This window comes from Athene noctua, chromosome 3, assembly GCF_965140245.1.
Source record: "Athene noctua chromosome 3, bAthNoc1.hap1.1, whole genome shotgun sequence".
Taxonomy (NCBI): Eukaryota; Metazoa; Chordata; class Aves; order Strigiformes; family Strigidae; genus Athene; species Athene noctua.
Window position 1 is genome coordinate 8,332,135 of NC_134039.1, and position 17,279 is coordinate 8,349,413.

The window sequence follows — 17,279 nt, forward strand, 5'->3', positions numbered from 1 at the left end:
GATTTAAGTAGTCTGTGTCTTCTGCTTCACCAGTCTTCCCTCAGATTATTATTCCTGGTACTGGCAACTTCCCATCTCTCTGAAGTAGGATATAAAGGGGGTTAGCTGTTCTGATCCAAACCATCTCAGTGCCCTGTGTGAAGATCTGCAGATTAGTCAAATGTGTTAGAGAAAAAAAATCTTTTTAAGTGGTGAGTGATTGATGCACATGGCCCCAGCTCACGCTCTCTACAGTGGTGATCAGAAGTCCTGCGTTACACTGTGCTGCTAACGTCCTTCTCTGTCGAAGTCTTGCTTCTGTCAAGGGAGTAAGGGCTCGAACGTGTTGGTTCCTCAGTAAAGGCACCTTCCAAGATTCCTTGCACTGTCTGTCGTGCCTTTGCCCTGAAGTCCCGCCCCACAAAAACATAGAGCAGAGGATTGATGCAGCTGTTGGCGTAAGCAAGTGCTGTAGAGAGGTGATCCCAGAGGACTAATGACTCCCTCAGTTCTATTCCAAGAGTAGATACAAGGGGCAGGATCCCAACTACATGGTATGGAGCCCAGCAGATGAAGAATGCAGCTACCACAAGCACAATTGTTCGCAGCATCCTGTTGCGTGGCTTGTGAAACTGATTTGCACGTGTTCTGAAAGCAATAAGGGCATAGCAAACTGCCATTATGCCAAAGGGCAGTACAAAGCCAAAAACAGCCCTAGTGATGTTTATTACCAGTAAGGCAAGGGATCCAGAAGAGCCTTCATAGAAATTTCCCCAAGAGTAATTACCATTGTAGGCTAAAGGTGAGTATTCTTCCAATGGCACATTTACAGAAGCATTCATATAAACCTCGTCATAATAATCCATATAAACCTCATCATCTCCAAAACTGTACCCACATTCAGTTTTGCCATCACGAGTGCTAGTCTCACGGTAGTGGAAGACAGGACAGCAGAAAATGAAGGCCAGGATCCAAATGCCACCGCATATTAGTGATATAAATTTCACTGTTCGATGATTTTGACACCAGACCGGTTTCATCACAAGGAGGCACCGGTCAATGCTGATGGCCATGAGTAGGAAGATGCTAGCAAACATAGTGAAGATTATGACTGATGGAATGACTTTGCAGAGGAACCAACCATACGGCCAGTGCTCATGGAGGATCAGGTGAACAATGGAAAATGGCAAGGACAAGCAGCACATGAAGTCAGCCACGGCAAGGTTTAGGAACCAGACAATGTTCACAGACCTTTTCATTTTCAGACCAGCTACCCAGATCACCAGTCCATTGCCTGGGACACCTATGATGAAAATGATGATGAAGATAGCAATGGAGACAATGGACTCTGATGCATAATTTGCAGCAGCCTGTTCATGTGAACTGCTATTACCCAGGAGTTCAGGCATTCTGTAGCTATAAAACAGAAAACAAATTAGTAGGCAATTCACACCCTCCTCCCCAAATTCTCTTTATCTGTACTGAAGCATCTCTGAGAGTACAGAGCTGTCAGTGTACAAAGACATCGGACTATGCAAATTTGTGCCAAAGGCTTTGCTAGTCTGACTATTAAACACCTTCATCATACTCATGGTGGCTAAACTACATAAGCCCCACTATTCAAACAGGGGCGATGTAGACACTTAAATTCTCCTATCTCTGCCACCCCCTTTGATTTCAGTCTGGTTCTTTTTTAGTCTCCACTCTATAAAGTGGAGACTCTATTCACAAGCCCACACTGTCACCAGGTGTCTTTCCTGATTGACTCCCAGCTTTGTACACACTTTTCTCCAGAAAGGTAAGTCAGTCAGCATTTTAGTTACTTTTCCCTTTAAAATTAGTGATTCCTTCTGACATAACCAGTGAAATAGGTTAAGTTAAGAAAGCAATGCTTGTCTTAATGAAATAACCCTGCTCCACTTTCTGGACATTATAAATAGATCAGACAGGACAGCAACTCTGTTTGCTAAGAGATATTTTTAGGGAAGACTCAGTAAGCATTTCCTTCTCCCTGCTTTTGTTCTGAGCTCTCTGCTGGTTCCTTGGAAAGGCAGAAATTTAGTTGTAGAAAGAAAAAGTAAAATACAGAGTAATAGCAGTAATGTTCTTGAGCCATTCTAGGTATAAGAAAAGGTGTCTTAGAGCAAGACAATGAAGCTGAGACACAGAATGCTGTGACATTTTAAAACTATGAGAATAGTAGTGGAAAAACTTTATTTTTCCATTCAGTTATTCTTGGACTTAGTAAATTTAGAAAGGAAAGTAGAGGAACTCTAGCAAAGTTAATACAGAACTAAGAAAAAGAGCCTGATCATCCTTCAGGCATTAATAACATTGTTTATAAAATCCCTGTTAACTAAACCCTTGTCAAATCAATGAATACAGTTGTGTTGCTGAAAGGTCCCTAAAAGCATTACCAGGATGCAAGCAACCTGCATAGGTAAGAGCTGAATACAGCCTGCAGAAGCAGCGGAGGAGACGTGAATAAGACAAACCAGACTGATTCTATTTTAACCTCTATTATGCCAGTACTTAAATGCCAGTCAGGGACTGCTGTGTGCAGGACTAAATATCAATATTATTTAAAAGAAAGAGAAAGAATTATTTCTTGCTTAACACATAGTCTAAACGTGGGGCAATGCAGAAGTGTTAGAACGGCTTCACCATGAAGGAAATTAGCTAAACAGTTGTAACAGACATTGTAATTTACCACTTTTTGGTAACATCTGCTAAGAGGCTTTTAGGTGAGGGTGACCTGCAAGGAAAGCTAAGAAAGAAGTCACTGGAAGGCAGATGGGGCTTAATTTAAAATTCTAAGAAGTTCCTTCCATTTCCTGTGGTCTTACTGATATATGCAGAAGTGACTTTTACAGGCACAACTGGAGAAGAATGCTGCAAAAGCTGAATCTTGCTGCATTCTCATATAGCTACAGATGATCGTATAAAGGGGATAGGGAGTCAAGGAACGCTGTAAAGATAGTAATACAAATACTACTCCAAAGCAAACTGAGGGATGAATCAATATGAAGATACTGCCCACGCAATGTTTTCAAGAGTGCTAAAAGGGCTGCTATGTGGTTATGAAAATGGAAGGGGGAACTGGAGGGGAGAGAGAGGTTTTCAGGAGTGAAGAATAAGAAATTGCAAGTTGAAGAGGAAAGCAGAATTCTGCAGTTTGTTATACCTACCAGATATTTCGGTGTCTCAGGGAGCAAGTACCATTATCGGTCCTGTCTCTAGAGTGACTGAAAAAAGAAGCTCACATGACATTTTTAGGAACTACTTTTTTTTTTTTTTTTTTTTTCCTGTATGTGTGTGTGTGTGCTAAGTATGTTCTTCCACCCTGACAGAAACCTTAGAAAGATTCATAATTGAAGTTTTAGATATGACTGGTTGACAAAATAAACAGAAAAGAAAACCACAAGAAGCTGTCCCAACAATGACAAAATAATAGTGCCCTGAGTCAAAGAACGATAGAAAGCCAGGCAATGATAGGCACAGACATATACTTCACGACAGTTTCCATAGGACAACTGAATCAGATGTCTTGTCTGTTGGCATAGCGCTGACCTTTGCTTGATGTAATTCATAATTCCAAACCCTGCCATGCCACCATCAGGTGTCTTGTAGCCACTTCCATGTTTTATCAGATCAGCACGTTCACAGCTAATCCCATTTCTGGGATTCTTACCCATCCAGATCAGCTTCTGTCCCAGTTTGAGATAGTTTAGTTCATCAGATACACTGTACACCAGAACACTGTACTCAGCAAACCATAACTGGTCATGTCAAAGGGATTTTAATCTGATTTTTGGCCTTTCAGGGTATTTTTTTTTTTTTTAAGAAAGACGGAACTTAACTGATGAAAAGTTTGAAGTGGTTAACTGGAATAGCACAAAATGTGGCAAGACTATAAAAAGAAAAGACATCTAGGGCAAGGCATTTCAAATGTGCAACAATGGGGCTCCCCCTCACTCCTCCCAGTCTGGGAAATGAAGACTGCTAGCAGAAATGACAAAACCCAGACATACAAGAATCAGCCCTGGTTTGGTTTGGAAAATGAACTGGGGTGGAGCAGAGTTCTCCTCCTGAGTGTGTCTTTGTGAAACACACAGATGCTTCCTCCAACACAAAACTAGTGAAAACAGAATCAGGAAGGCAGGCCAGGGCTGGGATGTACCCCCAAAGATGGATGGGCTGTCAGCAGCCTACCAGGAAAATTACTCTAGCTGCATCTTATCCTCAGCTATCCCCTTTCCTGGGGGACCCCTCAGACCCAGATGGGAAGTGTTGATACTTCTATTGGCTCTTGTTGATCAAGGGATGTGCCACCTTTTCACCACCTTGTGACTATCTCTAGTCAAACTCTCCTTTGCAGGAAGGTCCTTCTCCACCAGTTGGCCAGCTCTGATCCTCACAGTTCAAACATCTCCCCTGCAGCCAACCTTGACACAGCAAGCACTTGTCTTTAGTCTCACCCTGGACAAGGACGAGATGATGTGGTACCTCTCTGTATAGGTTTGCAGATCAAGGAATCTTTTAAACAGTTTGACTAGTGAAGCGTTTTGCACCTCATCAAAAAAAGCCTAATGATGTAGACACTCAAAGGAGATGGTAAGAGGAGGAAAAAAAAGACATTTTTGTTTCATAAAAATGGTCACTTAGATCAGACCAGACCTTTGACAGTAATCCCAAATTACCACACGGCATTCTTCTCTTCTGGATCTCTCTCTTCCCCTCATGACAAAAAAAGTTAGCTTAGAAAGACTAATTCAGAGCATCACAGAAGAGTTTAAGTTGGACAACTGTCTGGACACTGCCTAGCTCAACCCCACTGCTCAAAGCAGGGTCAGCTAGATTGCCCAGGACTGTGTCCAGTCAGGTTTGAGTATCTCCACAGAAAGAGACTCTACAAACTCTCTGGGCAACTTGCTCCAGTGTTCAACAACCCTCACAATAAAAAACTGTTTTACTGTGTTCAGATGGTTCTTCCCGTATTTCCGTATGTGCGCACTGCCTCTTGTCCTGTCACCAGGCACCACTGAGAAGAGTCTGGCTCTATCTCCATTAAACACTGGGTAGAGGATAAACTCCCCCTGAGCCTTCTCTTCTCCAGGCCCAACAGTCCCAGCTCCCTCAGACTCTCTTTGCATGACAGATGTACCAGACCTTTAATTACCTCCACGGCTCTCCACAAGTTTCACTCCACTTTGTCCATGTCTCTCTAGTACTGGGGAGCCCAGAACTGAACCCAGCACTCTAGATGGGGCCTCACCAGGGCTGAGGGGAATGATCATTTCCCTTGACCTGCTGGCAACATGCCTCCTAATCTAGCCCTGGCAGTCATTTCTTTGCTGCAAGGGTGCATTGCTGGCTTATGTTCAGCTTTTTGTCCACCAGGACCACAACATCCTCATTTTCTGCCCAACTGTTTCCAGGTGGTCAGTATTAGTGCGTGGGGTTGTTCCTCCCCATGTGCAAGACTTGACACTTCTTGAATTTCATGAGGTTCCTGTCTGTCCAGTTTTCCAGCACATCTGTCCAGGTTCCTCTGGATGGTAGCACAGACACCTGGTGCATAAGCCACTCCTACCAGTTTTGTAACATCTGCAAACTTGTTGAGGGTGTACATTCCTTCATCATCCAGATCATTAACAAAGAGTTAAACAGTACTGGAACCAGTGTTAACCACAGCTGGACACCGCCAGTGACTGGTCTCCAGCTGGATTTAGTTCCCCTGGTCACCACCCTCTGAGCCCAGCAGTTCAGCCGCTCGCTGAACTCCACCTCGCTGTCCACCTGTCTGGCCCATACTCCATCAGCTTGTCTCTGAGGATGTTCACATTGATGTTTATCTTGATACAGACTCAGCTGGCCACACGACAAGTTGGCTAAAATCTTAATGCAAGTTACCATTTATATTGCCGTTTCAGGTTTGTTATTACAAAACTGCACCAGTCTATCAGTTATTAGTTACACCCATATACAATTCTAAAAATGTGATCAGTATATTTACAAAAGCCTTCCTCATGCAAGGGTATGCAGGTTGTCTCCAAAATACTTTAGCAAGGACTAAGAATTCCACTTGTATTTCATATTTCTACTTCTTCTGCAGAGCTTTGCATCCCCTCTCACACCTCCCATTTGTTTCTCTGCCTGTGGTGTGACTAGCTAGCTATGATCTCTTGCAGACCCTGAATATTCCTTGTGTAGATGGCAAACCCATCTTCCTTAAAAAACCTGTCCAGAACACTCCCTATAAACCTTAGCCATAAGTAGCCCAGCTGTTTCTCTAGGAAGCATACTGCAGTGGCCTGGTGGCTGGTCTTTGCCACGTGCTTGTTTTCATCGTCACAACTGCACACTTGGTTTCATAGGGACTCCCTAGCAACATCAACTGCCTGCAGGGTTGCCCTGCACTGTTATTCCTCAGACTCTCCTCTTCAGAAAATCTGCTGAATGACACCAAGGCATTTTTGTGCACTGCTGAATAAGCTCAGCTCAGCACAAGCTTTGGACACCACGCAGGGAACAAAGCTTGGCAAAACTGGTACATACATAGATCATATATAATTAAAAAGTGGCTCTTCACAATAACAGGTTCTCAGTACTGGGTAAGTTTTTGGGTCAGATGTTTTGCCAGGGCATTTTCAATGAATGAAACAGCATTTGAAATAGTATTTGGACTGTTTTGTAAAAATGTCCATCTTGGGATTAACCATTATTTAATGAGTATTTTTGTGAGACTGGTTTCCCCTGTTCCTTCTGTGCAGAGAAGGAAAATTCCAAATGTTGGGTCCATCCATTAAGTACATTCCCGGAAAATGCCTTATTTGTTTTCTTAAATAAGCAAAGTAAAAGCCCAAATAATTATTCTGCATGTTTTATTATGAAGCTACCTGCTGATTGGCATGAACTGTGCATTTTTTCAGAGTAAACATTTAGTACTTTTAGAGACTCAGTCACTGGCTGCTGCATAGCAGTAAACTTCAACGCTAGTCTTTACTGAGAAGTCACTATTTAAAAAAAATAGCAGTTTAAATGCTACTAGTCCTGTCATAGTTGATAAATAAACTAGTATCTATACACTTATTTTGGACTCATTTCTGGGAAACCACACTCCCAAAATTAACCTTTATGTAGCAGGCACTTTCAACACTTCCACCTGCTACTTCCTGTAATGGTTTGTGCTGTTTTATCTTTGGTTTGCTGTTTTACCAAAGGCCTGATCCCAGAACCACAGGCCACACAAAATTCCATTTTCACTTAAAACCTACATATTGGCCCAAGGTGTCAGGGAAGAAAACTATGTCGGGGAGAAGCACCCAGGCCCACTGCCGAGGGCACGCAGGGATCCACCCCTGCCCCCCCCCCGATATTCATGTGGCAGCACAAAACCCAGCCCTGTGTTTCGGCATGGTGTAAAAGACTGCCAATATTACACAGCCAGACTGCTGGAATTAAGGCAAAGAGGTTAATGAGAGGCAAACCTTTGAGAAAAACAGACCTACCTAAAGAAAGCCTATGAAACAGTACAGATTTACACTTTCCTAGGACACCAGCCAAGCAATCGGTAGTGTAAGGGCTTTATGGGCCAGGGGTTTGGGGTGCATTTGTTAGCAATATTTTACAGACTTCCCTTCTACGGATTCATCTAATTGCTTTTTTAAAAGTTATTTATATTTTGTTTACCTGTACCATCCCTGGAGCCAGGAATCTAATTGTGCAATATAAAAAAGTGTAATTTTTGTTTTCAAACTTCTACCTGATCATTTCATTTGATACCTCCTAGTTCTTTTGCTATAAGAATTCATGTCACCTTCTCCATGTGTCTCTCATACTACCGCTTAGATATGTCTTCCCAAGGTGAAGCATTGTCGCCTATTTAGCTTGTCCACCAAAAGAAGCCATTTTCAGCCATGGCTGTCTCATCATAATTTTCTATATAATTTCTGATTCTATAATTAAGATTGAGGACCACTACAGCATTCAGTATTCAAGAAACAACTGAAGACTCTTATATTTACCTTTTGAATAGCATCGCATGTTGACACGGTTTTTCACAGTGACTGCTAAGTTGTTTGATTTGAATGGTAATAACTTATCTAGAGTACATTGCTCTGTATGTATAGTTATGGTTGCTTTTCCAAACTCAGTAATTCACAATTACCAATATTAAATTTCTCCAGGCTCTTTATTGTGCTGCCATTCAGATTGCCACAATCCTCCTACAGTTCTTCTAGGAGAGCATCTAAGACATGAGCATGGCAAAGAGCCAACTTTTATAAGGCATGTGAGGAAAGATGCACAAGCAGCACCTGAACACCAGGAATACATCTCCCATTCAATGTCACTGAGACTTAACCAGCAGAGAATGTAACACCCTTCTGTCTTTTTCAAACAAGCATCTCTGGACCAAGAAAATACAAAGCACTGCCAAGAACAGCTAATTTTTTGCTTTTTTTTTTTTTAAGGATTAAGCAGTGAATTAAATATTTCCTTGAAAAACGTATTTAAATTCAGACTATGAAAGCAACGGAGGATCCATATTCTACCCACACAGAAATCTTCAATGAGTGAAAACCAAGCAATAGGCGAAATCTTGAATGGAACTCCCCAGTGTGCGAATAAAAAGGGCTACACAAGTAGGGTAAAATGGACAGTTCATGACAATCTGCAGGTAGCCTCTTAATAAGCCATGCAATAGAATCTTTTGGGGTTTTGCTTTGCTTTTTTCTTATTTAAGAAAAAAAAAAATAAAATAAGGCACTGTCCAGGAATGTGCTTAACGGACGGACCCAAGCTTTGGAACTTTCCTTCTGTGCACAGAAGGTTCGAGGGGAAACCATCTCGGCGTGACACCGGCGCCTCCTGCTCGGTGCCACCGTGGTCTGGAGCCCCCGGCTGGCGCCGCCCCGCCGCGCACCGGCCTGGCGAGAAGCCGGCAGCTCAGGGCCTCTCCGGGCCCAGCGCCCCCTCCGCCCGCCGCTGTGCCCCCAGCCCTGTGCAGGGCGTCCCCACCACCCAGGACGGGAACCTGGCCTCCCCAGGGGCGCGTTCGCCCGCCCGGCTCTGCCAGCTCCCGACATGGCTGTGCCCAGCTCCAGGATGGCGCCCGGCACCGCTTCACCAGCCCAAACCAGAGATGGCCGCGCCAGGCACTGTGAGGGAAACTGCCAGGGCCCAAGATGGCGCCCCGCCCCGCTGCTGTGTCAGAACCGGCTCCAAGATGGCCGCCTCCCCGCTCCCGCGCTTTGCTGCCAGGATCTAAGATGTCTTCTCCTACGCCTTGACGTGGCTTGTTCCCCGCCCAGCCGCCCCCGCGCCCCTAGGCGGTGTCTGCCCTCATCAAAGATGGCGGTCGGAAGCGCTCCTGGTTCTTAGGGTCCCACCCCCCGCTCCTCGCCGGGTTGTTGGGGTTCGCGGCCGAGATGGCGGCGGCTGAGCTGGAGTACGAGTCCGTTCTGTGTGTGAAGCCCGATGTCAACGTCTACCGCATCCCGCCGCGCACTTCCAACCGCGGGTACAGGTGAGGGAGCGTGCGGCGCCCGGGATGGCCCCGGCCCGCGGGCAGGGCGGCCGGGAGCTGGGCCCGGGAAGGGGCGGCCTCGCCCCGAGCGGGGCCTCGGGAAGCCATGGCCTGCGGCCGCGGGCGGGTCAGGCTGTCCCCTGAGGCCTTTCAGCCCACGGGCTGCAGCTCTGGGGGATGTACCGGCTCTCGTACGTGGTCTGCGCCTGAAAGCGGGAGGCTTTGCTCCGTGCTGTGGCGAGCAGGGGCTGCTCTGTTAATTGTGTGTGGGAGGCGAGGGCACCTGAGCACCCTGCGCTTCCCGCAGAGCTGCCCTCTGCTCCGTTTGCCCGGTTCCCTGGGATGTGAGACTGGTGTGGTATAACGGCATGTTGAATTCGGCCTGTTGGCTCTTGCAGTAGCGGGGAGAAAGCCTGCAGGGGTTCAGCATGATTTTTAAGAAGAGGTTGGAGGACCAAGAATTAGAAATGCTTTCCCTCTCTTTGGCTGAAACCAGTGGAGTGTCACTTATAAGCTGTGCCCACAGACTTGCAGGAGAAGGGGGTTTGTGCTCTGAAGTGCTAATGGGTGTTGGTGGTACTTGCTGAACTTGATAAACTGCTACTGCCCTGGATGTTTGCGCGGGGCCACTGGATGTTTGCGCGGGGCCACTGGATGTTTGCGCGGGGCCACTGGATGTTTGCGCGGGGCCACTGGATGTTTGCGCGGGGCCACTGGATGTGTTTGTTTCCAGTTGTAAAATCCTGTAGGTTGGAGTTTTTATCTCTTTTCTTTTTTCTCGCCACAGCAGTATGTAGCAGAGAGTTTGATGGGCTAGTCAGGATGGCTGTGAGTGATGTTTTACCTAGTGTAAGCTAGTTGCCTCTAGGTTCAGAGGTACTTGATACTATTCTGGAACAATAGGGTAGAATAGTGGAGAGGTTTTTCAGCATGCTCTTAACTAATTTTTGAGGTCTGCCTGATGCTCACAAATCACTTAGTTGCTTTTGGGTTTGCGTTCTAGGTGAGTTTCTGTGTTTCAGTCTTCCCTTTTCTACAGGCTTATACAGGTAAAAACAAGAGTTGATGTTCTCTGCTCTGTGTTATTTCTCCTTACCCAGAGAAAAGAAAGGCCATGTGTATCCATTGGCAGCAACAGACAGGAGCTGAGACCTCATATATTGTTTGGGGAGAGAAATGGAATAAGGCAGCTGCAGGTGTTGAAGGTTTGCGAGTAGAGACTTTTGCTGAGATGGTCTGGCAGAAGTGGAGGTGTTGATGTATGGTCAGTGAACAGTTGCTTTTCTTTTCAGGGCATCTGACTGGAAACTGGACCATCCGGACTGGACAGGGCGGCTTCGTGTCACCTCCAAAGGCAAAACTGCATACATAAAACTGGAGGATAAGGTTTCAGGTAAGGGAAAGGCTGGGGCTTGGCAAGGCTGTGACTGTGATTGCTGCTTATGAGCCGTGCTTCTAAGCCTGCTCAGAGCTGTGCATAAAGCCTTGGCCACGCTTTAGTAAGAGGCTGTTCTTGTTAACACCCAATTCTCTGTCTTCAGGAGAACTCTTCGCCCAGGCTCCTATAGATCAATACCCTGGTATTGCAGTAGAGACTGTGGCAGATTCCAGCCGCTATTTTGTCATTCGAATTCAGGATGGAACTGGTGAGTTGAGGAATCATGTACATGCCAAGTGCTAGGGGTGGAGGAGACTTAGCCTAATGGAGCTGGGTGCATGCTGGGTGGGTTGAAAGGGTGTTGGGAGTGCCAAAAAGTCTGGATAGGGTGCCTGGAGGGGTAGGAAGGCAAGGTTAACAGAGGAGGGTTCTCTACATTGCACAGAGTCTTGGGGCTGGGAAGTAACATTGAGATTCTGAGAGCTCTGCATGGGAAGAAGAGTGTGTCCTGAAAGCTAGGAACAATGAGCTGCTGGTGTCCAGCTGCAGGTGTGTCTGAGGGAGGTAGCACAGAGTGGTTTAGGAGAAGCAGAAGGATTTTGGAGTGAATGAACACAAGGGCCCATTTGCAGGGCACCTCCAATGACTCCTCCTGTCTCCTTGCTAGGACGAAGTGCTTTTATAGGCATTGGCTTCACGGATCGTGGTGATGCCTTTGACTTCAACGTCTCTTTGCAGGATCACTTCAAGTGAGTGGTGCTTTTCTGGAATGCTGTCTTTCCTCTGGCCTGTAGAACATGGCGGGTGGTGGTGCATGTTCATTTAGCGCAGGCTTCCTTGGGATGGTCATGAAACCCTACTCTGGCTCCATCAGGGACGCTTGAGTGTGCTGCCAACTGTCATGCAATCTGAGAGTCCTGCAGGGTTAGATCTTAAGTCTTAAGCTTAGGTTCTGTGATGCTACAGGTGCAGTGCTAGACAGTCTCTTGGGTTAGTGGTGGTCCCAGTTTTTTGCTGTGTTATGTTGGGAGTAGGGAGGTAGCTGATTTGACAAGGCAAGGTAGTTCTTTGGAGGGATGGGGAGAAGAACCATGCATTTTTCTAAAACCCTGTTCCCTTTTGCCACAGGGTGTTATGTCTTCCTCTTTTCTTTTTAGGTGGGTGAAGCAGGAGACTGAGATCTCCAAGGAGTCCCAGGAAGCTGACACACGTCCCAAATTAGACTTAGGGTTTAAGGAAGGGCAGACCATCAAACTGAACATTGGGGTAAGCAGCCCAGATTACCCTGCTTCTTTCTCTGCATATGCCAAAGGAGACTCTTCCTCACTTATCTTTTCTTTTTATATAGAACATGACGACAAAGAAAGGAGGAGCAGCCAAGCCCCGTGTGCCTGGATCGGGGGGCCTAAGCCTGCTGCCACCTCCACCAGGAGGCAAAATTGCAGTCCCTCCTATACCTCCCCCTTCCTCCACAGCCATTGCCAACCATGTCACACCACCACCCGTGCTGAAATCCAGTAATGTGAGCAGTGCAGGTAAACATTAGTGCAGAGCAAACAGTCTGTCAGACACTTGCAGGTGCGTAGAGAGGACTGAGGGGACTTCAGGGAACCAGTGTTCAGTGTAGTGCCAGCCTTCCCCTGTGAGACATGTTGTGTCCTGAGGGGTTTGCTCTCTTTGACCTGAGGATCTCCATGCTTGTTTAATAGTGCCTGCTTGTTCTCCTTGCAAGGAGGACAGTGTTGTATCTCCTGTCCTTGCAAAAGGAGAAACCAAGTAGCTTGATCAAAACAATCTTGGTGGGCGTGGGTATGAAATTTAAATAGTTAGATTTTTCTGAACACACATGTGGTTTAGGGACACTGTCAGAGCTGTGTAGGGTGTCTGAAACAGTGCTGCACAGTCACTTGCTTTCTTCAGGAAAAAATACAGATAAACTTGTGGTTGTTGTTGAAAGATGCAGGAAAAGCACTTCTTGAGTGGCTATGAAGAGAGAGAGAGGAACCTTTAGTATGAGCAGCAGAAGGAGGTGCAAAGTATAGTGGGATTGTGGGTATAGTGGGTTGTTTTTAAAATGTATATTATTATATAAAAGTAATACATAAAAAATATATGTTGAACTTCATGCACGTGCTATATATACATGTGTATGAAGTTCAGCATGGCAGAGTTCAAGGTTCTGCACCTGTGGTGGGGCAGTCACCTGTATCAGTAAACACAAGGGATGAATGGATCATGAGCAGCCCTGCAGACAAGGACTTGGGGATACTGGTGGATGAGAAATTGGATTATGAGCCAGCAATGTGCGCTCTCAGCCCAGAAAGCCAACCCTATCCTGGGCTGCATCAAGAGCAGTGTGGCCAGCAGGTTGAGGGAGGGGGTTCTCCCCCTCTACTCTGCCCTAATGAGACCCCACCTGCAGTGCTGTGTCCAGCTCTGGGGTCTCCAATACAAGAAAGACATGGACCTGCTCAAAGTGGGGTCCAGCAGAGGCCATGAAGATGATCAGGGGCTGGAGCACCTCCCCTGTGAGGACAGACTGAGAGAGTTGGGGGTGTTCAGCCTGGAGAAGAGAAAGCTCTAGGGAGACCTTATAGCGGCCTTCCAGTACTTAAATGGGCTACAGGAAAGCTCTATCAAGGAGTGTAAGGATAGGACAAGGGGTAACAGTTTTGAACTGACAGAGGGTAGATTCAGATTAGATATAAGGAAGAAATTCTTTACTGTGTGTTGAGACACAGGAACAGGTTGCCCAGAGCAGCTGTGGCTGCCCCCTCCCTGGAAGGGTTCAAGTCCAGGCTGGGCAGGGCTTTGGGCAACCTGGGCTAGTGGAAGGTGTCCCTGCACATGGCAGGGGGGATGGAACTAGATGGTCTTTAAGGTCCCTTCCAACCCAAACCATTCTGTGATTCTATAACGGAGAGGCTGCTGCAGTCTTCTGGATGCTGTACTAAAAGTGTGACCATCCAGAGGTGCCTGGTGAGCTGATGATACTCTTGTGAAGGCAGAAACTTTAACAGTGCTGTACACAGATCAGAGTGAGAAGAAATCACACAGACTTGTACTGTTAAGGTGATGCCTGTTAGGCCACTGTTACGATTGCTGAGCTTGGGCCGAGTCTGAGCCTTACGTCTACTGGGAGAGGCAATAGGTCAGAAATCTGTCAGTTTTTTATGGTAGGTGGATACTGTATAGTTCTTGAAGACAGCGTACCCCTGCAGCATGAGCTGGAGGCTCCATGCAGGTTCAGGAAAAGGAGCTGCAGTTATAACAAAATCCTTAAAAACTCTGACTTTGTTCTTCTGGAGGAAGAGCTGAGTCTCTTCAAAGATTCTCTGCCCCTGCATCCAGCAGTTTGTGTAAGGTGACAGTTTAAATGCCTGTGGGGTTTTCTTCTTGATTAGCTTGATTTGTTTTGTTTTCCTTCTACCTTAGATATTCTATTAGACTTAGATGCTCCTCCATCTGCATCCAAGGCACCAGCATCAGCTTCCACAGACCTCTGGGGAGACTTCAGCACTGCATCCAGGTAAGGTGTGATGAAGGGAACTGCACACAAGAAGGGTGGTGTTCTGATGGACACTGGAAGAGCCCTAAGTTAGTAAGTCTTACTAGATCTGCTCCTTTGATTCTCCTTTCTTTATTTCAGTGCTGTTCCCAATCAGGCTCCTCAGCAGTCCAACTGGGTCCAGTTCTGAATGGTCAAAGCAGTGGAATGGGACAGACTGATGACCAAGAGGCTCTAGAGGCACCAAATGGGATCAGAGGGGACACAAACCTCTCTAGTCTTCAATCAAAAACAAATCGGGACAATCCTCATTTTTAAACCAGATCTTCAGTCAAAACTTACTATTTTTTATCCCACAGTGAAACCACTGAACCTAAAGACTCCTTGCAAAATGGGCAAGGAGGAGAGAGGTAGCCTCATCTCTTCCACCCACTTGGCCATTACATGGTACATCCTAGCTCTTTTTCCCTGTCTTTCCATACAGGGAAAGCAAGAATCCTGAAGAAGGTGGGTACAGGGAAAGGCTGGGTAGGTGCCTCTGGGTTCCTTGTCCTTTAAGTTTTCTCTGGTTAGACTGTTGCATTTTGTGGCTGCTTTCAGTAGTGACTCACAAGCCTGTAGCTTGGCCTGCAGCGCTGACAGCTGCAGTTGGCTGCAGCTTGTAAACAGAAGCTGTAAGGAGACAGGTCTTGTCTCAACACAAAACCTTCTTCTTGATTAATTAACATCTGTGGTGAGGAGTGAACCTCCCCATGCACGCACTACTCTTCCTCTCTTTGGTGCAATTCTTGATAGTGCTGGATGTCCCTGTGCTCTTGTGGGAGGAGTTGTGCAAGTCCTTGAGTAGACCTGCAGCCACTGCGCTGTACCTCTGGGTGGGCACCCCATCTTGAGGCTCCTTGTGTTTGGCTTGCAGGTTCACTGGAGGAACTTCTCTCATTTTTCACTCCTTTCTCCTTCCTGCCTAGTGCAAAGGCCTCATTTGTCATTGAGCTGTTTTAACTGGAAATAGCTTTAAAAAAAAAAAAAGCCTGTTTTTATAATTTGGTAGTTACTTGCACTAGATGACAACCAGGTAATCCCACCACTGAGCATTTCATGTTCCTGCATCACTATCCTGAGCCCTGGCCTTGTGTTGTGACTTGGCACTGTGTTACAAGTACTGCATATCCATACCACAGTAAGAACAACGATGGGACAGTGGATTATTCTCTGGTGAAGGGACAGTCTCCTTCCCGTTTTCAGCTCACACTTAACCGTGTGGGCAAGAAAATTACAGTAGGCCCAACCTTGAGAACTGTGGCAGTGAAATTCTCCCACCTGTGTTCCTTCTTGTGGGTTTTCTTCTGAAGCTGACTTTCTAGGGATGTGAGCTGGTTATTGTAACTTAGATTTTTTTTTTAAATTATTTTATTTTTAATGTGCCCCAAACCCCCTTGTAACTCCTGTGTGGTTTAGGATGTTAAAAAGAGGTAAAAGGCCCTTACTCTCTGCTGTTCTCTTTGGGAGAGTTTCCTCAGGCCGTTTGATCTGGACACTAATCCATCTTCAGCAGCTATGGGAGTGGTCTGGGTTGTAAGTCTGCTGATTACTCTGGGCAAAGCCTGTGGGCAGAGTGTAAACCTCACAATGCTGGCTACCTTCTGTGCTAGCTGATAAGCCAAAACACTATCTGGCAAAGGGGGGGCTTGGTGGCTCTTCTGCAGCTGTACCTGGCTACCAGAACACTAGGGTTTTGGTTCTTCCTTGGAAGGCTTCTTCCTGTTTTGAACATTCAGCCAGCAGCAACACTTTTGTAACTGGGATACACTCTGCTAGCATACCTGTGCAAGTAAATTTTTCCCTTTGGGCAAAGATTTCCTGGTGAGGCTTTTAAAAGGGAATAGTTGGCTGTATGCACCTTGTACCTGCGAAGGTCTCTTGTCCTTTCTGTCTTCTTATTACACTGAGGGCATTTTGGAGACAGTTTCACTTAGACCATCGTTCTGGGAAGCAAAATGCTTGAAAATAGCTCTAAAGCTGCTACAGTTCCACTTGTGGAAGTGGGGACCAGACTGCTCTTGGATGTATTTTAAGTAGTCATTTAATCCTGATCCCCTGGCTCTCTTGGTGTTCCCCCTTGCCACCCCTTCCCCACTGTCATAGTCACTCCTTCATTCTCATTGTACTTAAACTCCCTGCCTCCTCTGAATTTGTAGGTGGCTATAATCTGCTAGCAAAGTCATGGACTCTGCTGGTTGGCTTTTTGTTTTCCCTGTTGTTTTTTTTTTTTCCTCAAAACATTGTGAGGTCCTGTCATTTCAACTATGTATCAGTTCCCCAAACCAAGGAAGTTCATGGCACCAATTAACAACTAACTAGGAGCCTCTTCTGTATTGTCTTAGTTAGTATTCTGGAGATAATATATTATGTATTTGAAAATCTGAAGAAGCAAAAATTAAAGATATATGTATATAAAGCATAAGATGTACTGGTGCAAATGGTAATTAAACAAGTAATATTGGGGAAAAGAATGTCATGAGTCTTCTAAGTTGTCAAATTGTTGTTGCTTTGGAAGCCCTGCAATTTGAAGGGCAGTTTGTCTTGTTTCCAGCAAGATCCTGGTAGCCTACTTATCCTTCTGCAAGTGTGTTATGGCCTGCACACTGGGCAAGAACAACTTTGGGAGTGAATGGGTTCAGGCTCTGTCTGGGCAAAGAAGCAGGAGTGTGGAAGAAGGACATGAAAATGACCTGTGGTGCTTCCAAATGGGGTAAAAAAACCAACCCCAAACCCCCCAGAATCTATAATGGGGAAACAGGCCTGACTGTAGGGGTGTCTGTGATGCTTGGTAAGAATGTGGATAAAACTAGCAAGTGAGAAAACTTAGTTGCCCTGCCATTTAG

At 45.9% G+C, this 17,279-nt stretch overlaps 2 protein-coding genes across 2 annotated transcripts; one reads left to right on the top strand and one right to left on the bottom strand.

Annotated features, from left to right (window-relative positions):
* Positions 1-241: 241 nt before the first annotated feature.
* C3AR1 (complement C3a receptor 1) lies at positions 242-1,388 on the bottom strand. Its single transcript, XM_074901236.1, has one exon. The coding sequence runs from the start codon at positions 1,386-1,388 to the stop codon at positions 255-257; it is 1,134 nt and encodes a 377-aa protein (XP_074757337.1). The 3' UTR covers positions 242-254.
* Positions 1,389-9,315: 7,927 nt separating this feature from the next.
* On the top strand, positions 9,316-16,894 carry NECAP1 (NECAP endocytosis associated 1). Its single transcript, XM_074901886.1, has 8 exons — positions 9,316-9,508; positions 10,801-10,901; positions 11,050-11,154; positions 11,554-11,635; positions 12,044-12,152; positions 12,235-12,421; positions 14,322-14,415; positions 14,536-16,894. Exons 1-8 carry the CDS (start codon positions 9,411-9,413, stop codon positions 14,582-14,584), a joined length of 825 nt encoding a protein of 274 aa, XP_074757987.1. The 5' UTR covers positions 9,316-9,410; the 3' UTR covers positions 14,585-16,894.
* The last annotated feature ends 385 nt before the right edge of the window (positions 16,895-17,279 follow it).